The following is a 24,038-nucleotide window of genomic DNA, read 5'->3' as shown; positions in this document are numbered from 1 at the left end:
CCCTCTCTTTCCAGATACATGTATATGTTATCCCTCAAAATCCTCTTTAGTAGTTTGCCACCGCTGCTGTTAAGCTTACTGCTCTATAAATTCCAGGGGTTTGTCTGCAGTCTCACTTAAATAAAGGTAAATCCCCCTGTTACTCTAGGTTAACCCTCACCTCACCCCTCCCCTGCAGCACTAGCAAACCTTCCCACGAGAATATTAATATCCCTCCAGTTCAAATCATTTCTTCTGTACAGGTCCCACTTTCCCTGGAAGAGAGCCCAATGATTCAAGTATCTCATACCCTCTCTTCTGCACCAACTCCTTAACCATACGCTACACTGTATGATCTACCTATCTCTGTCCTCATTAGCACGTGGAACCCGGTAGCAATCCTGAGATCACAACCCTGGAGGTCCTGTCTTTTAATTTAGCACTTAACTCCTTGAATTTACTTTGCAGGACCTTGTCGTGCCTCCTGTCCAAGTCATTTGTACCAACATGGACCACGACTTCCAGCTACTCACCCTTCCTGTGAATTCAATCTGAGGTGCCCCTGACCCTGGCACCTGGGAGGCAACAAACCACCAGGGAATCTTGTTTGCATCCACAGAACCTCCTTTCTGGTCCCCTATCGCTACAGCCACCCCCCCCCCCCACCCCCGTCAGTTCCATAAGATATAGGAGCAAAATTAGGCCAATTGACCCACCAAGCCTGCTCCGCTATTTCATCATGGCTGATCTGTTTCTCTCTCTTCCCCAATGTCCTGCCTTCTCCCCGTATCCCTTTATGTCCTGACTAATCGAGAATCTATCTAGCTCTGTTTATACCCAATGACTTGATTTCCACAGCTGCCTGTGGCAACAAATTCCACAGATTCACCACACTGGCTAAAGATATTCCTCCTCAACTCTGTTCTAAATGGACGTCCCTGTATTCTGAGGCTGTATCCCCTGGTCTTGGACTCCCCCACCACAAGAAACATCCTCTCCGTTCCTGCTGTATCTCAATGAGGGGAGATCAATGGGATCTTCCCTCATTCTTCTGAATTCCAGTGAGTCCAGAGCCCAGAGCCATCAAACACTCCTCAAAGCCTTTTAATCCCAGAATCATTTTCATGAACCTCATTTGAACCCTCTCCAATGTCAGCACATCCTTTCTTAGATATGTGGTCCAAACTGCTGAGAATACTCCAAGTGAGGCCTCACCAGTGCTTTATACATTAACTCCATGCTTTTTCATTCTAGTCCTCCTGAAGCGAATGCTAACATTGTATTTGCCTTCCTCACCACCTGCAAATTTGCCTTCACCATCAACCTGCAAATTAACCTTTAGGGAACTCGGCATCTAAGATATTTGAATTTTCTCTCCATTTAAAAAATAGTCTATGCTTTTATTTCTTCCACCAAAGTGCATAACCATACACTTCCCCAATACTGTATCCCATCTGCCACTTCTTTGCCCATTCTCCTAATCTGTCCATGTCCTTCTGTAGCTTCTCCGTTTCCTCGACACTACCTGCTCCTCCCACTGTCTTCATATTGACTGCAAACTTGGCTATAAAGCCATCAATTCCATCATCCAAATCATTGAGATAGAATGTAAAGAGAATCGGTCCCAAAACAGACAATTGCAGAACACCACTAGTCATCAGCAGCCAACCTTTATTCCCACTCTTTGCCTCCTGCCAATCAGCCAGTGCTCTGTCCATGTTAATACCTTTCCTTGTAATATCATAGATGAGAGCTACAGGGAGGTAGTCACACCGAGGCTGTTGGAAGCAGGTCGTTGGGTGACAGTCAGAGGGGGAAAAGCGAAGGTGAGCAGACAGGTAGTGCAGAGCACTACCATTCCTGTAGCCATTCCCCTGAATAATAAGTTTACCGTCCTGGATACTGTCAACGGGGACGACCGACCAGGTGTGAGCCATGGTGGCAGGGCCTCCGGCACTGAGTCTGACCCTGTGGTGCAGAAGGGTGGGACGGAGAAGAGGAGAGCTGTCGTCATTGGAGACTCTATAGTCAAGAGAGCAGACAGGAGATTTTGTGGACGTGAGAAGGACACCCGCATGGTTTGTTGCCTCCCGGGTGCCAGGGTCCGGGATGTCTCTGACCGGGTGCATGACATCCTGGTACGAGAGGGAATGTTGGGACCAACGACATAGGCAGGAAGAGGGATGAGGTCCTGAAGTGTGAGTTTCAGGAATTAGGCAGAAGGCTGAAGAACAGGACCTCGAGGGTGGCGTTCTCAGGATTGCTGCCAGTGCTATGTGACAGAGATGGTAAGAATTGGAGGAGATGGCAGTTGAATGCATGGCTGAGGAGTTGGTGCAGGGAGCAGGGTTTTAGATTTTTAGATCATTGGGATCTCTTCTGGGGAAGGTGGGACCTGTACAGATTGGATGGGTTGCACCTGAACTCGAGGGGGAGCAATATCCTTGCAGGTAGGTTTGCTAGCATGGTTCGGGAGGGTTTAAACGAATTTGCGAGGGGGATGGGATCCAGAACGATAGAGCAATTGAAAGAAGTGCATGGAGTAAAGCCAGATCTAACATACAGAGAGGCTTTGAGGAAAGAGAAGCAGAATAAACGGTGTAAAGACAGTAAGGTAGAAGGGCTGAAATGTGTGTACCTCAATGCAAGAAGCATCAGGAACAAAGGTGATGAACTGAGAGCTTGGATACATACATGGAATTATGATGTAGTGGCCATTACAGAGACTTGGCTGGCACCAGGGCAGGAATGGATTCTCAATATTCCTGGATTTCAGTGCTTTAAAAGGGATAGAGAGGGCGGAAAAAGGGGAAGAGGGCTGGCATTACTGGTCAGGGATACTATTACAGCTACAGAAAGGGTGGGTAATGTAGCAGGATCCTCTTTTGAGTCAGTATGGGTGGAAGTCAGGAACAGGAAGGGAGCAGTTACTCTACTGGGGGTAATCTATAGGCCCCCTGGTAGCAGCAGAGATACAGAGGAGCAGATTGGGAGGCAGATTTTGGAAAGGTGCAAAAATAACAGGGTTGTTATCATGGGTGACTTTAACTTCCCTAATATTGATTGGCACCTGATTAGTTCCAAGGGTTCAGATGGGGCAGAATTTGTTAAGTGTGTCCAGGATGGATTCCTGTCACGGTATGTGGACAGGCTGACCAGGGGGAATGCCATACTAGATCTAGTACTAGGTAATGAACAGGGTCAGGTCACAGATCTCTCAGTGGGTGAGCATCTGGGGGACAGTGACCACCGCTCCCTGGCCTTTATAATTATCATGGAAAAGGATAGAATCAAAGAGGACAGGAAAATTTTTAATTGGGGAAAGGCAATTTATGAGGCTATAAGGCTAGAACTTGCGGGCGTGAATTGCGATGATGTTTTTGCGGGGAAATGTACTATGGACATGTGGTCAATATTTAGGAGATCTCTTGCGGGATGTAAGGGATAAATTTGTCCCGGTGAGGAAGATAAAGAATGGTAGGGTGAAGGAACCATGGGTGACAAGTGAGGGGGAAAATCTAGTCAGGAGGAAGAAGGCAGCATACATGAGGTTTAGGAAGCAAGGATCAGATGGGTCTATTGAGGAATATAGGGAAGCAAGAAAGGAGCTTAAGAAGGGGCTGAGAAGAGCAAGAAGGGGGCATGAGAAGGCCTTGGTGAGTAGGGTAAAGGAAAACCCCAAGGCATCCTTCAATTATGTGAAGAAAAAAAGGATGACAGGAGTGAAGGTAGGACCGATTAGAGATAAAGGTGGGAAGATGTGCCTGGAGGCTGTGGAAGTGAGCGAGGTCCTCAATGAATACTTCTCTTCGGTATTCACCAATGAGAGGGAACTTGATGATGGTGAGGACAATATGAGTGAGGTTGATGTTCTGGAGCATGCTGATATTAAGGGAGAGGAGGTGTTGGAGTTGTTAAAATACATTAGGACAGATAAGTCCCCGGGGCCTGATGGAATATTCCCCAGGCTGCTCCACGAGGCGAGAGAAGAGATTGCTGAGCCTCTGGCTAGGATCTTTATGTCCTCGTTGTCCACGGGAATGGTACCGGAGGGTTGGAGGGAGGCGAATGTTGTTCCCTTGTTCAAAAAAGGTAGTAGGAATAGTCCAGGTAATTATAGACCAGTGAGCCTTACGTCTGTGGTGGGAAAGCTGTTGGAAAAGATTCTTAGAGATAGGATCTATAGGCATTTAGAGAATCATGGTCTGATCAGGGACAGTTAGCATGGCTTCGTGAAGGGCAGATCATGTCTAACAAGCCTGATAGAGTTCTTTGAGGAGGTGACCAGGCATATAGATGAGGGTAGTGTAGTGGATGTGATCTATATGGATTTTAGTAAAGCATTTGACAAGGTTCCACATGGTAGGCTTATTCAGAAAGTCAGAAGGCATGGGATCCAGGGAAGTTTGGCCAGGTGGATTCAGAATTGGCTTGCCTGCAGAAGGCAGAGGCTGGTGGTGGAGGGAGTACATTCAGATTGGAGGGTTGTGACATAGAAACATAGAAACATAGAAAATAGGTGCAGGAGTAGGCCATTCGGCCCTTCGAGCCTGCACCGCCATTTATTATGATCATGGCTGATCATCCAACTCAGAACCCAGCCTTCCCTCCATACCCCCTGACCCCTGTAGCCACAAGGGCCATATCTAACTTCCTTTTAAACATAGCTAATGAACTGGCCTCAACAGTTTGCTGTGGCAGAGAATTCCACAGATTCACCACTCTCTGTGTGAAGAAGTTTTTCCTAACCTCGGTCCTAAAAGGCTTCCCCTCTATCCTCAAACTGTGACCCCTCGTTCTAGACCTCCCCAACATCGGGAACAATCTTCCTGCATCTAGCCTGTCCAATCCCTTTAGGATCTTATACGTTTCAATCAGATCCCCCCTCAATCTTCTAAATTCCAACGAGTACAAGCCCAGTTCATCCAGTCTTTCTTCATATGAAAGACCTGCCATCCCAGGAATCAATCTGGTGAACCTTCTTTGTACTCCCTCTATGGCAAAGATGTCTTTCCTCAGATTAGGGGACCAAAACTGCACACAATACTCCAGGTGTGGTCTCACCAAGGCCTTGTACAACTGCAGTAGTACCTCCCTGCTCCTGTACTCGAATCCTCTCGCTATAAATGCCAGCATACCGTTCGCCTTTTTCACCGCCTGCTGTACCTGCATGCCCACTTTCAATGACTGGTGTATAATGACACCCAGGTCTCGTTGCACCTCCCCTTTTCCTAATCGGCCACCATTCAGATAATAATCTGTTTTCCTATTTTTGCCACCAAAGTGGATAACTTCACATTTATCCACATTAAATTGCATCTGCCATGAGTTTGCCCACTCACCCAACCTATCCAAGTCACCCTGCATCCTCTTAGCATCCTCCTCGCTGCTAACACTGCCACCCAGCTTCGTGTCATCCGCAAACTTGGAGATGCTGCATTTAATTCCCTCATCCAAGTCATTAATATATATTGTAAACAACTGGGGTCCCAGCACTGAGCCTTGCGGTACCCCACTAGTCACCGCCTGCCATTCTGAAAAGGTCCCGTTTATTCCCACTCTTTGCTTCCTGTCTGCTAACCAATTCTCCACCCACACCAATACCTTACCCCCAATACCGTGTGCTTTAAGTTTGCACACTAATCTCCTATGTGGGACCTTGTCAAAAGCCTTTTGAAAATCCAAATATACCACATCCACTGGTTCTCCCCTATCCACTCTACTAGTTACATCCTCAAAAAATTCTATGAGATTCGTCAGACATGATTTTCCTTTCACAAATCCATGCTGACTTTGTCCGATCATTTCACCGCTTTCCAAATGTGCTGTTATCACATCCTTGATAACTGACTCCAGCAGTTTCCCCACCACCGACGTTAGGCTAACCGGCCTATAATTCCCCGGTTTCTCTCTCCCTCCTTTTTTAAAAAGTGGGGTTACATTAGCCACCCTCCAATCCTCAGGAACTAGTCCAGAATCTAACGAGTTTTGAAAAATTATCACTAATGCATCCACTATTTCTTGGGCCACTTCCTTAAGCACTCTGGGATGCAGACCATCTGGCCCTGGGGATTTATCTGCCTTCAATCCCTTCAATTTACCTAACACCACTTCCCTACTAACATGTATTTCGCTCAGTTCCTCCATCTCACTGGACCCTCTGTCCCTTACTATTTCTGGAAGATTATTTATGTCCTCCTTAGTGAAGACAGAACCAAAGTAATTATTCAATTGGTCTGCCATGTCCTTGCTCCCCATAATCAATTCACCTGTTTCTGTTTGCAGGGGACCTACATTTGTCTTTATCAGTCTTTTCCTTTTTACATATCTATAAAAGCTTTTACAGTCCGTTTTTATGTTCTCTGCCAGTTTTCTCTCATAATCTTTTTTCCCCTTCCTAATTAAGCCCTTTGTCCTCCTCTGCTGAACTCTGAATTTCTCCCAGTCCTCAGGTGAGCCACTTTCTCTGGCTAATTTGTATGCTACTTCTTTGGAATTGATACTATCCCTAATTTCTCTTGTCAGCCACGGGTGCACTACCTTCCTTGATTTATTCTTTTGCCAAACTGGGATGAACAATTGTTGTAGTTCATCCATGCAACCTTTAAATGCCTGCCATTGCATATCCACCGTCAATCCTTGAAGTGTCATTTGCCAGTCTAGCTTAGCTAATTCATGTCTCATACCTTCAAAGTTACCCCTCTTTAAGTTCAGAACCTTTGTTTCTGAATTAACTACGTCACTCTCCATGTTAATGAAGAATTCCACCATATTATGGTCACTCTTACCCAAGGGGCCTCTCACGACAAGATCGCTAATTAACCCTTCCTCATTGCTCAAAACCCAGTCCAGAATAGCCTGCTCTCTAGTCGGTTCCTCGACATGTTGGTTCAAAAAACCATCCCGCATACATTCCAAGAAATCCTCTTCCTCAGCACCTTTACCAATTTGGTTCACCCAGTCTACATGTAGATTGAAGTCACCCATTATAACTGCTGTTCCTTTATTGCACACATTTCTAATTTCCTGTTTAATACCATCTCCGACCTCACTACTACTGTTAGGTGGCCTGTACACAACTCCCACCAGCGTCTTCTGCCCCTTAGTGTTACGCAGCTCTACCCATATCGATTCCACATCTTCCCGGCTTATGTCCTTCCTTTCTATTGCGTTAATCTCTTTTTTAACCAGCAACGCCACCCCACCTCCCCTTCCTTCGTGTCTATCCCTCCTGAATATTGAATATCCCTGAACGTTGAGCTCCCATCCCTGGTCACCCTGGAGCCATGTCTCTGTGATCCCAACTATATCATAATCATTAATAACAATCTGCACTTTCAATTCATCCACCTTATTACGAATGCTCCTTGCATTGACACATAAAGCCTTCAGGCACTCTTTTACAACTCTCTTAGCCCTTTTTAATGCTTGCCCTGGATTTGTCGGCCTGCCACTTTTACTTTTCCCCTTTGTACTTTTTGCTTCTACGCTCACTTTACACCCCTCTGTCTCTCTGCACTGGTTCCCATCCCTCTGTTGTGAACTAACCTCCTCACACCTGGCCGCTTTAATTTGATTCCCCCCCCCCACCATTCTAGTTTAAAGTCACCTCAGTAGCCCCCGCTAATCTCCCTGCCAGGATATTGGTCCCCCGAGGATTTAAGTGTAACCCGTCCTTTTTGTACAGGTCACACCTGCGCCAAAAGAGGTCCCAATGATCCAAAAACTTGAATCCCTGCCCCCTGCTCCAATCCCTCAGCCACGCATTTATCCTCCACCTCATCGCATTCCTACTCTCACTGTCGCGTGGCACAGGCAGTAATCCCGAGATTACTACCTTTGCGGTCCTTTTTCTCAACTAGGCTAACCGGCCTATAATTCCCCGGTTTCTCTCTCCCTCCTTTTTTAAAAAGTGGGGTTACATTAGCCACCCTCCAATCCTCAGGAACTAGTCCAGAATCTAACGAGTTTTGAAAAATTATCACTAATGCATCCACTATTTCTTGGGCCACTTCCTTAAGCACTCTGGGATGCAGACCATCTGGCCCTGGGGATTTATCTGCCTTCAATCCCTTCAATTTACCTAACACCACTTCCCTACTAACATGTATTTCGCTCAGTTCCTCCATCTCACTGGACCCTCTGTCCCTTACTATTTCTGGAAGATTATTTATGTCCTCCTTAGTGAAGACAGAACCAAAGTAATTATTCAATTGGTCTGCCATGTCCTTGCTCCCCATAATCAATTCTAGTGACTAGTGGTGTCCCACAACGATCTGTTCTGGAACCTCTACTTTTTGTGATTTTTATTAACGACCTGGATGTGGGGGTAGAAGGATGGGTTGGCAAGTTTGCAGACGACACAAAGGTTGGTGGTGTTGTAGATAGTGTAGAGGATTGTCAGAGATTGCGGAGAGACATTGATAGGATGCAGAAGTGGGCTGAGAAGTGGCAGATGGAGTTCAACCCGGAGAAGTGTGAGGTGGTACACTTTGGAAAGACAAACTCCAAGGCAGAGTACAAAGTAAATGGCAGGATACTTGGTAGTGTGGAGGAGCAGAGGGATCTGGGGGTACATGTCCACAGATCCCTGAAAGTTGCCTCACAGGTGGATAGGGTAGTTAAGAAAGCTTATGGGGTGTTAGCTTTCATAAGTCGAGGGATAGAGTTTAAGAGTCGCGATGTAATGATGCAGCTCTATAAAACTCTGGTTAGGCCTCTCTTGGAGTATTGTGTCCAGTTCTGGTCACCTCACTATAGGAAGGATGTAGAAGCATTGGAAAGGGTACAGAGGAGACTTACCAGGATGCTGCCTGGTTTAGAAAGTATGCATTATGATCAGAGATTAAGGGAGCTAGGGCTTTACTCTTTGGAGAGAAGGAGGATGAGAGGAGACATGATAGAGGTGTACAAGATAATAAGAGGAATAGATAGAGTGGATAGCCAGCGCCTCTTCCCCAGGGCACCACTGCTCAATACAAGAGGACATGGCTTTAAGGTAAGGGGTGGGAAATTCAAGGGGGATATTAGAGGAAGGTTTTTTACTCAAAGCGTGGTTGGTGCGTGGAATGCACTGCCTGAGTTAGTGGTGGAGGCAGATACACTAGTGAAGTTTAAGAGACTACTAGACAGGTATATGGAGGAATCTAAGGTGGGGGCTTATATGGGAGGCAGGGTTTGAGGGTCGGCACAACATTGTGGGCCGAAGGGCCTGTACTGTGCTGTACTATTCTATGCTCTATGTTCTATGTTCTTACCTTGTTAAGCAGCCTCATGTGGCACCTTGTCAAAAGCCTTCTGAAAATCCAAGTACACAACATCTACTAATTCCCCTTTGTCTATCCTGTTTGTTATTTCCTCAAAGAACGCCCACAAATTTGTCAGGCAAGATTGTGTCTTAAGGAAACCATGCTGACTTCGGCCTAGTTTATCATGTGCCTCCAAGAACCCCCAAACCACATCCTTAACAATCGACTCCAACATCTTCCCAACCACTGAAGTTGACTAACCCGTGTATAATTTCACCTCTTCTGCTTCTCTCCCTTTTGGAAGAGTGGAGTGACATTTTGCAAATTTCCAGTTCTGTGGAACCATGCCAGAATTGATTGATTCTTGAATGATAATTACTAATGCCCCCACAATCTCTTCAGCCACCTCTTTCAGAACCCTGGGCTGGACACAATCTGGTCTAGGTGACTTATCTACCTTCAGACCTTTCAGATTCCCAAGCACCTTCTCCCTAGTAAAAGCAACTTCGCACACATACTGCTACTGTCTTCCACAGTTCTAGGCAAGAGAGTGGAATGCTCCTCTTGCAGGATGTAGGAAGGTGGGCAGTGTCCCTGACGACCTCACCTGCAAGAAGTGCATCCGGCTGCAGTTTCTAACAGACCATGTTAAGAAGTTGGAGCTGGAACTGGATGAACTCTGGATCATTTGGGAGGCTGAGGGGTTGATAGACAGGACATACAGGGAGGAACTTTCCATATGACCGTAAGACCATAGATACAGAATCAGAATTTGGCCATTTAGCCCATCAAGTCTGATCTGTCATTTCGTCGTGACTGATCCAATTCTGCAATGAGAAATAAGAAAGAAAGAATAAATAAATAAAAATCTACCTACCACCTAGCTTTTCCTCACTAAAGCTTCGTTGAGCCAAAGCCTCAACTCCCCACTTACACAACGGCTGCTCTGCTTAATCCTAACTTCTTTTCACAGGGCCTTGCCAAGACCCTGCTTATGCACAATCCAATGTTTCCTCGGACCTGTGGCGTGCAAAGTATGCCAACTGCCCTCACTCGGTTCTTTTAAACACTCTGTCCCTCCAAGCAATCGGTGTATCCTCGGGTCTGTGGCACACAAAATATGCCAACTCTCCCTACTGCTTTTCAGCTTTTTCTCCCTTCAAGCAATCCGGTGTCTCCTTGGGACTTCAGCACACAAAATGTACCTGAAGCACACCACCTTTTTCCTGGCCAGAAATAATTCTTGACATCTAGGAGCCCAGTCTATGTTACCAAATTTAAAATCCTCTGCAATGACTTGCGACTCTCCACATTTTGCTACATACTTGTCCTTCTAATTGTTATTGATTATTTGGGATGTCTACAGTACTACTCAAACAAGGTGATCATCCTTTTCGTATTTCTCAGCTCCCTCCTTCAGGCCTGGCCAGATGGTCCTTCAGTCATTTCAGTCTGACTACTGTTGCGATGTTCTCCTTATTCATGATAATAGTGTAAGGTACACAAACCAATGACACATGTTTAATAATCGGAACAAATTTTCCAAGTAGGCTATAAGAAAAACTTTGTACTTGGAGAATAATTAAGACCAGGAATTCACTGTTTGTGGGTTTGGTAGAGGCATGAGTCAATCAATGCCTTTTGAATGCAGGTGAAGAGACACTTGACTGAGGATAATTTGCAAGACAATGAGAAAGAGGCACGCATTTGGTCCAATAGAAACTGCCAATAACTTTGTAGAATCATAGATTGATGTGTTCTAGATGGGCCAAAGGGCCTGTTTCGGTGCTGTTGTGCTCAGTGACTATCTAGACTTGAAGAATTACAGTTCAGTATGGACTAGATGGGCCAAAGGGCCTGTTTCTATGCTGTAGTGTTCTATGATTCCATCTACACTCGAATGGCTGAATGACGTCATTCTCTGTTGTAAAAAAATTTACAATCTCCTTCTTTAATTCTGCCGTAAGTTTTAATTGGTGTTGGGGTTATAATAGCTGCAAAAAATTTAGGGCTAAGAAAGGGGGTAAGTGGAAATCAATGCCAAGAAGACTGAGAAAATACATCTCAGGGTGGAAGAAATTAGTCAAGGGAATGGACATTAACTGGTGAGACACTGAGATATATAAATGGACACAAGAAGTTTGAAATGCAGGAGTATGAGTTCCTAGAGGTAGCAAAGCAGATAGAGCTAGTTAAGAAAGCATTAGGACACTCGTTTCTAGTGGCTGTGGCATGGATTCAAAGAGCAGGAATTTTTACTCAGGCCAGAGTTGGAGAACTGTTCGTACTCATGACTGAAGTATAAAGATTATTCTATATTTCAAATCCCCTTGTGTCCTTGACCCTTGAAAGGTTGTGATACTTGTGTAGAGTATATTTATATGAAACGTGCAAGGATGAGGGAATGGTCATTATGAAGATGGGTTGTCTGGGTTGGAATTGGTTTCTTGGAAATCAAAAGAAGTTTAATCAAGGTGCAAAAGATAGTGAGTAGCCTTTAGAGGAATGACAACAGTCAGTAACCTGGGAACATGTTTCCACTGTAATGAGTGGAAGGATTCTGGTGATACTCTGAGTAATTTTTTTGACTGTAGATCTACAATTCTGTGCCTGAAAGTGCAGTGGAAGCAAAACTAGCCATCGTGTGCAGATCTGATGTGAACATAGTGTGCACAGACAGCATAAAGTGCCAGGCAGTGGTGGTTAATAAAGGCCGTACAGTCGCAACATTAAAAACTTGATCCTGTTTTTAGAATAATTTTCTTTCATCTCTACAGTCCACAGTGATCTCAGCACCGCCCAAATCCTGGCATGAGTGGAATCTTATTTTTTTGTTTCAGCAGTACCAGCAACTGTAATTTAAACCGTAAAGACCTTACCTCCTGGAATTTTATCTCCCTGATTCTCTTCAAATCTCTCTGCTTCTTTAATAGACCCTCCACGCAGTCTACCTTTGTCCATACTTCTGTCTATGAGTCTTAATGACTTGCTGGATGTCAGAATTTTATTTTGATAATAGTGAGGCAAAATAATACTGACGCTGTTTGCATATATGCAAGTTTTCTGAAAAATTTCACCCACCCTCTCTTGAATTTAATTCATGGATTGACCATCCCCTTCAAATCCCCCCAAATTTAGAGAATCTCTGTAGTGTCCTAATTCCAGGCTCGTGCTCACGTGATTCATTATGCACCACATCTGGTGCTTTGGCCATCAGCCATCTTCAACAGTTCCCTCCTGAAACAGATGTACCTCACTGTGCTGGTTTAACATGCTACCTAAAATGCCTAGGTCAAGGGTTTAGCCTCTCTTAATATCTTAGTATGTGTCTCTGTCAAAGTTTACCTCATGAACTCCTTGGAAACAATTTGTGACGTATTCCTGAATTAAGGGCAGAAGATAACTAGATGTATTTGCTTTATAGCTCTGTACAGAGGCTGAAGTAATAACGGACAAACTTCTGACCCTTCCCACCCCCACCCTGCTCTCCGGACAATGTGCAGCTTATAGAGCTGCTCTCTCACAGGACCAAAGACCCCGGGTTTAATCCTGACCTCAAGTCCCGTTTCTATGTAGTTTCCACATTCTGCTTGTGACTGCATAGGTTTCCTCCAGTTGCTCTGGTTTCCTCCCACATCCCAGAGACGCACTGGACGGTAGGTTAATTGGCCCCTGTAAACAGCCCTTTGTGGGTAAGTGAAGGGTAAAATCTGGGGGGAGTGGAGAAACAGGAGTGGTGAGGGTTAGTGTGAATGCATGGTTGAAGGTGAATGCAGACCCTGTGGGTCAGACGCCCAGTTTCTGCGCTGCCTGACTATAACCAAAGAAATCTTTCACATTAGCAAACTTTGATGGTTGCAAGTCACAGCTGTTGATCTGAGTTGCTCTTGAAGAAGCATCTCCACTTGCCACCCAGTAGTCCATGATCTTCTTTCCTCTACGTCATACAATCCTTCCTCAGACTGCGACTGTGAGGGGACAACTATGAGTGTGCAACTGCTCTCAGCTAAAGCCACTGCTTTTAGAGGAGGGAGAGAACTGAGTGCAAAGGGTTGGGTGTTGATAGAAGTTTCACTGCAGCGTGAAGGAAATAGGATGGAGATTTACAAGTGTGGATGAGGAGAAGAAATGAACACTGCCTGATCTGAATTTCTTTTCTTTATGTGCAATGATGTCTTTGCAGGTGCTTTGAATAGAAGATTTGCAGATCGGAACAATCAAACAAGACTTTAGATCCCCATGGTAAAGTCACAGAGACGTACACATGCTGGGAGAGACACACATACGCTGGGAGAAAGACTCAGTTCCCTCTGTGAAGACTGATTTAACCATTTATACAGGAAAGGCCCTGCACTTGTTCTGCGTGTGGACTTGATTGTCCAGCCTGGAGAGTCAGAAGGAAACTCAGAGCATGGAGCACCCATGTCAATGTGAGGACTTTGGGAAAGGGTTCAGCTACCCACCCGAGCTGGAAACTAGTGAATGTAGTCACATTAAAGGAAGACCGTTTACCTGCAACGTGTGTGAGAAGGGATTCACACGTTCGTCCCACCTGCTAGCACACCAGCGAATTCACGCGGGGGAGAGGCCGTACACCTGCACAGTGTGTGGGAAGGGATTCACCAAGTCATCCAAGCTGAAGGCACATCACCAGGTTCACACTGATAAAAGAACATTTAATTGCTCCAACTATGCCAAGAGGTTTAAAAGCTCCCAGTATCTGCAGAGACATCAGCAAATTCACACAACCCAGAGGCCTTTCGCCTGCACTGTGTGCGGGAAAGGGTTCACTCATTCATCCAAGCTGCTGGTGCTCAAACGGGTTCACACTGGAGAATGGCCGTTTACCTGTTCCGTGTGTGGGAAGGGATTCAACCAGTCATCTGACCTGCTGACACACCAGCGAGTTCACACCGGGGAGAGGCCTTTCACTTGCTCTGTGTGTGGGAAAGGATTCACTTGCTCATTCCACCTGCTGGTCCACGAGCGGGTTCACACTGGAAAAAGACCCTTCTCTTGTTCTGTTTGTGGGAAGGGATTCACTCAGTCCTCACACATGTTGATACACCAACGAGTCCATGCTGGGGAGCGGCCATTTTCCTGCTCGGCGTGTGGGAGGGGATTCACCCAGTCATCCAGCTTGCTGACACACCAGCGGGTTCACACGGGGGAGAGGCTGTTCACCTGCCCTGCATGTGGGAAGGGATTCACTTCTTCATCCAGTCTCTTGGTGCACCGCCGGGTTCACACTGGAGAGCGGCCTTTCTCGTGCTCCGTCTGTGGGAAGCAGTTCATTTCTTCATCCATCCTACTAAGACATAAGCGAGTACACACTGGAGAGGGGCTGTACTCCTGCACCATGTGTGGCAAGGGGTTCACCTGCTCGTCCAGTCTGTTGGTGCATCGACAGATTCACACCGGGGAGAGGCCGTTCTCCTGCTCTGCCTGCGGGAAGGGAATCGCTTGAATATCCAACTTGCAGTCACACCAGCGCATTCACAAGTGACTGCTGGGGATTTGGATTCCACTCCGACTGCAACCTTCGATCTGACTCTTAAGTCATTCCGACAGTTGGAGTTTGATTCGGCGGCATGTCAGGACCGCTGTTGGCCTCCACCAGGGATTCCTTCTGACTTCCTGCTGCCCAGACATAGTTCACTATCTATCGGGTCCTAACACAGGCTTCCTGCTCCACCTTCCCGTCGGAGTGGGTGAGTCGTGTGGCAACAGCAGGGCCCACGCCAAACCTTCACCTTCATTCCACCATAGGAATTTGAACTGCAAATTGGACATTATACTGCCATTCCACGAGTATTAAATAAATTGCTTAAATAAAATTGAGTTTGGTTCTTGATATACTCAAGCCAAGCTGAAACAAGTGAAAAAGATGGATCTGCAAGGTGTCCCTCTGGGAATGGTGGATCAGATCATGGAGCAGGTGGATATTATCCTCAGTTTGCTGGCCTGGGACCTTGTGGGATTGTTTGGGATGGATCGTGTTGGGCAGCATGCTGCCCACTCATGGCAATGTAGCCTGGGGAGAGAGCTTGTAACCCATTCTGAGGAGATTAAACCAGTTCTTTCTTTAGGAAGAGATCTCACTTATCTTAAGTAGTGGGTTGTAATGAAAACATTTAAAAGTTTATTCCTTGTTCTTTTCTGATTCAGCAGTAAAACGGATCAACAAAGGATGCACTGTACATGTGTTAACGGTTATAAAGAATTGCTTTATTGAATTAATATAAAGAATATAAATAAAGTCTACTGGCTTTTCCTCTCCATCTCTCTCTCTTCCTCCCTCCTGCTCCCCATACATCTCAATCCCTCTCCATCACCCTTATCGTCTCTCACTCTCCCCCTCTCCATCCCTCTCTCGTCCTCCCCTTCACATCTCAATTGCTCTCCATCATCCTCATTCATTCTTTCTCTCTCCATGCCCCCTCCCCTCTCCCTCTCTCCCCTCCCCCTCTCCCCTCCCCCCTCTCCTCCCCCTCTATCTCTCCTTTGCTCCCCCTCCCCTCCCCCTCTGCCTCCCTCATCTCTCTCTCTCTCCTATCTTCGTCTCCCTCTCCATCTCCCATACATCTTTCTTTCCCTCTCTGCCTCCCTGACATCTCACTCCCCCCTCCAGCTTCCTCATGTCTCTCTCTCTTCTCCTTTCCCTCCGGTCTCTTTCTCCCTCTCCCTGCCTCTTCTCTCTCCCTCGCCCTCTGCCTCATGTCTCTCTCTCCTCCTCTCCATGTCCCTCATGTCTCTCTCCCTCTCTGTCTCCCTCACATCCCTGTCTTTCCCCCCCTCCATCTTCCTCCTCTATTTCCCTCACATCTCAGTTTTCCTCTCCCTCTCCCCTCTCCCCTCTCCCCTGTCTCCAAACCCAGCTCTTAGCACTAGTCATGTCTCATACTGGAAGATTCTCCTGTGCACAAACAAATGTCCCATTTTATACCCTTTGTGACCCTTTATTCTGATATGTTATTCACCATTACCTGCTGTGTAGGCTGTAGATGGGTAATCACACTAATAAAATATTTCTGTGTACTGGATCTCAAAACATTCCCTCATCCCAGACTAACACCATTTTGTCCTACAAACCTCCATTTTGTTTTACACATTTTAGGTTTACAAAGGAAGAATCAAGTTCAACTCCTTACATTCCACCCTTGATTCCTTATTACGCAAGAACATAATACTGCATTAAAAACTTCATTCAATACAAATTGACATCTATACACATTGAATACAAATATGAACTTCATTCAGTATTAAACAGCAGACTTATTATAATTCGTGATCCATAAAGGGTAATGAATCATACAATGTAGAGGGGACCTGTCATGACAGTCATCTAACCTCTCCCTTAAGGCTCTGAGCACAAATAAACTGCACGACAAGCACAACTAATATTACAATTACGGCATGATGCAAAAGGATCCTAAGCCAGGGGTGTATCTGGATATTGGTTCCCCAATTCCAAAGCTTTTCCTCAAAATCTTGGTTAAGGGATACTTTGTTTGTCTTATTAGTATGTTTTATTTACTTTAATGTGTTTAGCCCATAGAAGTTAAATCCATTACAGTGAAGAAAATTATTCTCTTCGTGTTGGGTTATGGCCTTTGTGTGTCCTTCCCATGCACCCAGGTGACGTTCTGTACCTGGAAAAGGATCCAAGTTACTGACCCTTCAGCATCCTCATTTCACCTAAAAGAAAGCATTTGTTTTGCAGATATTTCAAGATTACTCTCGTTCTGTCAACTTTTCCCTGTTTAAACACAGCAGGCGATCTTCACCTTGTTCTGTTACCCAGTAGATGCACCCATACCTTCCTACCCACCGAGAGAGTCCTTTCCTCAATGCCCGTTTCTTCCTCAGGTTCTGTGGCACCCCCTGTCATTCTAGTCATAGGTGATTCTTGGGGCAAGGGTCTGTTCTGAGATTGTAGAAGGCTTTGCGTAGTTCAGCCAGTCACCCCAGGAAGATAGGAGTTAGTGTTAATAAACAGATCTGTTGTTTCAAGAATCCATTCATCCTCTCGAATAGTCTGGGATAAAAAGGTAAGTGATATACCCATGAATGCCTTTACAGGCAGCCTGGTCTTTCACAGCATCCTGAAAAATGAGACCCATTATCTAATTGTTTGTTGGGGGGCGGCAGGGTGGTCCCATTATAACTAGTCAACTTCTGCAATCTCAGAGTGTGATCCCAATCAGCTTTTGTACAAGAAATTACCATTAGAAGACCTGAATAGATGTCAAGCGTAGTGAACAGGTATTTCAACCGTTGCTGCTGTGTCAGGTGTCCAATCGATATGCTGTATCTGGGTTGGGCCGGTCCCCTTTCTGGTACGGGCAGCTGGTTTCTCCGGGATGTCCTCCTCTCGAACTGTGGCTGTAGTTATTTCTGCGACGAAATGCAGGAGTCTTCTACCCCATGTGCGCCGGCATTCCAGCGTAATGGGACGTGGGGTGGGGACACTGGGACTGGAAGTTGGATGGTCTCTTATGCAGCTCTCCATGGGCGTGTGGGCGACACGTTGCTGCAACTTGCTGACTGCCTCACTCGCTCGTTCTGCAATGTGCCCTTTCCATTTTTACGAGAGGCTTCCTATGCTCTACCCACCCAGTTAGCGGGTTTCTCCAAGAGCACTCACGTCATAATGGGGAGGTCGGTCGCAAGGTACAGTAAACAACAGGAATTCTGCAGATGCTGGAAATTCAAGCAACACACATCAAAGTTGCTGGTGAACGCAGCAGGCCAAGCAGCATCTCTAGGAAGAGGTGCAGTCGACGTTTCAGGCCGAGACCCTTCGTCAGGACTAACTGAAGGAAGAGTGAGTAAGGTACAGTAATGTGGTTTCCTCCGCAACTGCCTCTGTCTCCAGTTGTCAGCATGGATAGGATGACAGCAGCTAATGGAGGGCCGTGTTATTGGCTGCCGAAAATCAACTTGACATTGTCCAGCTGCCTTCTGATCTTTTCAGTGGCTGAGCGGGACCGCCAGACTTTGAGGTTGAATCGCGTAACCCGTTGTCTTGTCGGAGACCTCCCAAGTACTGTATTCTGCCGGTATCCGACACTGCTTCACGCAGACCATAGCACTAGGTGGTGCTAACCCCACTAAGACACGGAGACAGCTAATGTGATTCCCCCTGTTTAGTCTGCACTCTGTCCCCGCAACATATTAATTCCAATTCTGATTTCAGGTAACACTGCTATCAGTATTTCGGCTTCCATCGGCGATTTCTCCTCAATCGATCTAACGGATCTTTACTTGTCCCCATCCTTTCACAATAAACTGTCTCTGAGACCATACAAGGTCTCAGGAAATCTCTGGTGGAGAGACTTAATCATTCCCAGAATCAGAATCAGGTTTATTATCACCGGCATGTGACGTGAAATTTGTTAACTTAGCAGCAGCAGTTCAATGCAATACTTAATATAGAAGAAAAAAACAAAATAAAATAATAATAATAAATCAGTAAATCTATTACACTATATGTATATTGAATTGATTAAAAATCGTGCAAAAAAACTGGAAGTACTATATATTTTAAAAAGTGAGGTAGTGTCCAAAGGTTCAATGTCCATTTAGGAATCTGATGGCGGAGGGGAAGAAGCTGTTCCTGAATCGCTGAGTGTGTGCCTTCAGGCTTCTGTATCTCCTAGCTGATGGTAACAGTGAGAAAAGGGCATGCCCTGAATGCTGGAGGTCCTTAATAATGGACGCTGCCTTTCTGAGACATCGTTCTTTGAAGATGTCCTGGGTACTTTATAGACTAGTATCCAAGATGGAGCTGACTAAATTTACGACCCTCTGCAGCTTCTTTTGGACCTGTGCAGTAGCGTCCCCCCCCCCCCCGCACCAACCCCCATAGCAGACAGTGATGCAGCCTGTCAGAATGCTCTATTTGAGTGTATTTATTGACATTCCGAATCTCTTCAAACTCCTAATGAAGTACAGCCGCTGTCTTGCCTTTTTTAAAACTGCAAAGTTAAACCCTCAGAGATCTTGACACCGGGAACTTGAAACTGCTCACTCTCTCCACCTCTGATCTCCCTCTGAGGATTACATAGAAACATAGAAAATAGGTGCAGGAGAAGGCCATTCGGCCCTTCGAGCCTGCACCGCCATTCAGTATGATCATGGCTGATCATCCAACTCAGAACCCTGTACCAGCATCCCCTCCATACCCCCTGAACCCTTTAGCCACAAGGGCCATATCTAACTCCCTCTTAAATATAGCCAATGAACTGGCCTCAACTGTTTCCTGTGGCAGAGAATTCCACAGATTCACCACCCTCTGTGTGAAGAAGTTTTTCCTAATCTTGGTCCTAAAAGGCTTCCCCTTTATCCTCAAACTGTGACCCCTCTTTCTGGACTTCCCCAACATCGGGAACAATCTTCCTGCATCTAGCCTGTCCAATCCCTTTAGGATTTTATACATTTCAATCAGATCCCCCCTCAATCTCCTAAATTCCAACGAGTATAAGCCTAGTTCATCCAGTCTTTTTTCATATGAAAGCCCTGCCATCCCAGGAATCAATCTGGTGAACCTTCTTTGTACTCCCTCTATGGCAAGGATGTCTTTCCTCAGATTAGGGGACCAAAACTGTACACAATACTCCAGGTGTGGTCTCACCAAGGCCTTGTACCTCCCTGCTGTAGTACCTCCCTGCTCCTGTACTCGAATCCTCTTGCTATAAATGTCAGCATACCATTGACCTTTTTCACCGCCTGCTGTACCTGCATGCCCACTTTCAATGACTGGTGTATAATGACACCCAGGTCTCGTTGCACCTCCCCTTTTCCTAATCAGCCACCATTCAGATAATAATCTGTTTTCCTGTTTTTGCCACCAAAGTGGATAACTTCACATTTATCCACATTAAATTGCATCTGCCATGAATTTGCCCACTCACCTAACCTATCCAAGTCACCCTGCATCCTCTTAGCATCCTCCTCACAGCTAACACTGCCGCCCAGCTTCGTGTCATCCGCAAACTTGGAGATGCTGCATTTAATTCCCTCATCCAAGTCATTAATATATATTGTAAACAACTGGGGTCCCAGCACTGAGCCTTGCGGTACCCCACTAATCACTGCCTGCCATTCTGAAAAGGTCCCCTTTATTCCCACTCTTTGCTTCCTGTCTGCCAACCAATTCTCTATCCACATCAATACCTTACCCCCAATAATGTGTGCTTTAAGTTTGCACACTAATCTCCTGTGTGGGACCTTATCAAAAGCCTTTTGAAAATCCAAATATACCACATCTACTGGTTCTCCCCTATCCACTCTACTAGTTACATCCTCAAAAAATTCTGTGAGATTCGTCAGACATGATTTTCCTTTCACAAATCCATGCTGACTTTGTCCGATGATTTCACCGCTTTCCAAATGTGCTGTTATCACATCTTTGATAACTGACTCTAGCAGTTTCCCCACCACCAATGTTAGGCTAACCGGTCTATAATTCCCCGGTTTCTCTCTCCCTCCTTTCTTAAAAAGTGGGGTTACATTAGCCACCCTCCAATCCTCAGGAACTAGTCCAGAATCTAAAGAGTTTTGAAAAATTATCACTAATGCATCCACTATTTCTTGGGCTACTTCCTTAAGCACTCTGGAATGCAGACCATCTGGCCCTGGGGATTTATCTGCCTTTAATCCCTTCAATTTACCTAACAACACTTCCCTACTAACATGTATTTCCCTCAGTTCCTCCATCTCACTGAACCCTCTGTCCCCTACTATTTCTGGAAGATTATTTATGTCCTCCTTAATGAAGACAGAACCAAAGTAATTATTCAATTGGTCTGCCATGTCCTTGCTCCCCATAATCAATTCACCTGTTTCTGTCTGTAGGGGACCTACATTTGTCTTTACCAGTCTTTTCCTTTTTACATATCTATAAAAGCTTTTACAGTCAGTTTTTATGTTCCCTGCCAGTTTTTTCTCATAATCTTTTTTCCCCTTCCTAATTAAGCCCTTTGTCCTCCTCTGCTGAACTCTGAATTTCTCCCAGTCCTCAGGTGAGCCACTTTTTCTGGCTAATTTGTATGCTTCTTCTTTGGAATTGATACTATCCCTAATTTCCCTTGTCAGCCACGGGTGCACTACCTTGCTTGATTTATTCTTTTGCCAAACTGGGATGAACAATTGTTGTAGTTCATCCATGCGATCTTTAAATGCTTGCCATTGCATATCCACCATCAACCCTTTAAGTGTCATTTGCCAGTCTATCTTAGCTAATTCACGTCTCATACCTTCAAAGTTACCCTTCTTTAAGTTCAGAACCTTTGTTTCTGAATTAACTATGTCACTCTCCATCTTAATGAAGAATTCCACCATATTATGGTCACTCTTACCCAAGGAGCCTCTCACGACAAGATTGCTAATTAACCCTTCCTCATTGCTCAATACCCAGTCTAGAATAGCCTGCTCTCTAGTTGGTTCCTCAACACGTTGGTTCAAAAAACCATCCCGCATACATTCCAAGAAATCCTCTTCCTCAGCAGCCTTACCAGTTTGATTCACCCAATCTACATGTAGATTGAAGTCACCCATTATAACTGCTGTTCCTTTATTGCACACATTTCTAATTTCCTGTTTAATACCATCCCCAACCTCACTACTGCTGTTAGGTGGCCTGTACACAACTCCCACCAGCGTTTTCTGCCCCTTAGTGTTATGCAGCTCTACCCATATCGATTCCACATCCTCCTGGTTTATGTCCTTCCTTTCTATTGCGTTAATCTCCTCTCTAAGCAGCAACGCCACCCCACCTCCTTTTCTTTCATGTCTATCTCTCCTGAATATTGAATATCCCTGAATGTTGAGCTCCCATCCTTGGTCACCCTGGAGCCATGTCCCTGTGATACCAACTATATCATATTCATTAATGACAATCTGCACTTTCAATTCATCCACCTTGTTACGAATGTTCCTTGCATTGACACACAAAGCCTTCAGGCACGCTTTTACATCTCTCTTAGCCCTTATACAATTATGTTGAAAAGTGGCCCTTTTTGATGCTTGCCCTGGATTTGCCGGCCTGCCACTTTTACTTTTCTCCTTACTACTTTTTTCTTCTACCCTCATTTTACACCCCTCTGTCTCTCTGCACTGGTTCCTATCCCCCTGTTGTGAACTAACCTCCTCTCGTCTAGCCTCTTTAATTTGATTCCCACTCCTCAACCATTCTAGTTTAAAGTCACCTCAGTAGCCCTCGCTAATCTCCCTGCCAGGATATTGGTCCCCTTAGGATTCAAGTGTAACCCGTCCTTTTTGTACAGGTCACGCCTGCACCAAAAGAGGACCCAATGATCCAAAACTTGAATCCCTGCCCCCTGCTCCAATCCCTCAGCCACGCATTTATCCTCCACCTCATCGCATTCCTACTCTCACTGTCACGTGGCACAGGCAGTAATCCTGAAATTAATACCTTTGCGGTCCTTTTTCTCAACTCCCTTCCTAGCTCCCTATATTCTCCTTTCAGGACCTCTTCCCTTTTCCTACCTATGTCATTGGTACCTATATGTACCACGACCTCTGGCTCCTCACCCTCCCACTTCAGGATATCTTGGACACGATCAAAAATATCCCGGACCCTGGCACCAGGGAGGCAAACTACCATCCGGGTCTCTGGACTACGTCCACAGAATCGCCTATCTAACCCCCCTTACTATCGAGTCCCCTATCACAACTGCCCTCCTCTTCCTTGCCCTACCCTTCTGAGCTACAGGGCCGGACTCTGTGCCGGAGGCACGGCCACTGTCGCTTCCCCCAGGTAAGCTGTCCCCCCCACAACAGTACTCAAACAAGAGTACCTATTGTCAAGGGGCACAGCCACCGGGGTACTCCCTATTACCTGACTCTTCCCCTTCCCCCTCCTAACCGTGACCCACTGGTCTGCCTCCCGTGGCCCCGGTGTGACCACCTGCCTGTAACTCCTCTCTATCAACTCCTCACTCTCCTTGACCAGACAAAGGTCATCGAGCTGCAGCTCCACTTCTCTAACGTGGTCCCTTAGGAGCAGCATCTCGGCGCACCTGGTACAGATGTGGACGTCCGGGAGGCTTGGAGACTCCAGGGCCTCCCACATCCGGCACCGAGAACAACAAACTGCCCTCACACTCATACTGCCCCTCTCCTCAAATAACAACAGAAAATGAATACCAAACCTTCCTTGCCTCACCCGTTTCCGCCTAAGCCCGTTGAGCTGAAGCCCTTAAGCCTTCACTCTGCTCCCGGCTCACTCCGCAGCCCGCAAACTCTGCTGCCCGCTGTATGAGGCTCTGTTCCTTTTAAATCTTCCGCACTTCACTGCCCGACGTCACACGCCTGCGCAGTCCCGCCTCTCTGAACGCCGATGGAAAAAAAACCTGAAAAATTCAAAAATGTCTTCCTCCGCACTCCCGCTCCGACTCTCAGACTTCCTTCTTCGATTGGTATGTGTTCCTTCGTCTTACCCTTCCTGAAGTCACAATCAGTTCTTTTGTCTTACTGACATTGAGTGCCAGGTTGTTGCTGTGACACCACTCCACTAGTTGGCATATCTCACTCCTGTACGCCCTCTCATCTCCATCTGAGATTCTACTAACAATGGTTGTATCGGCAGCAAATTTATAGATGGTATTTGAGCTATGCCTAGCCACACAGTGATGGGTATAGAGAGAATCCAGCGGTGGGCTAAGCATACACTCCTGAGGTGCTCCAGTGTTGATCATCAGCAAGGAGGAGATATTATCACCAATCCGCACAGATTGTGGTCTTCTGGTTAGGAAGTCGAGGATCCAATTACAGAGGGAGGTACAG

At 46.0% G+C, this 24,038-nt stretch overlaps 1 protein-coding gene across 1 annotated transcript in view; it reads left to right on the top strand.

The window, feature by feature from the left end:
* LOC134352495 (zinc finger protein 239-like) overlaps positions 1-14,694 on the top strand; it is a 41,085-nt gene extending 26,391 nt beyond the window's left edge. Inside the window, exon 5 of the mRNA XM_063059765.1 lies at positions 13,411-14,694. Coding sequence (XP_062915835.1) covers positions 13,639-14,694 — 1,056 coding nt within the window. The 5' untranslated portion in view covers positions 13,411-13,638. The remainder of the gene's footprint in view (positions 1-13,410) is intronic.
* The last annotated feature ends 9,344 nt before the right edge of the window (positions 14,695-24,038 follow it).

Source organism: Mobula hypostoma, chromosome 10 (genome assembly GCF_963921235.1).
Source record: "Mobula hypostoma chromosome 10, sMobHyp1.1, whole genome shotgun sequence".
Lineage (NCBI taxonomy): Eukaryota > Metazoa > Chordata > Chondrichthyes > Myliobatiformes > Myliobatidae > Mobula > Mobula hypostoma.
This window is presented reverse-complemented; position numbering and strand designations above follow the sequence as displayed.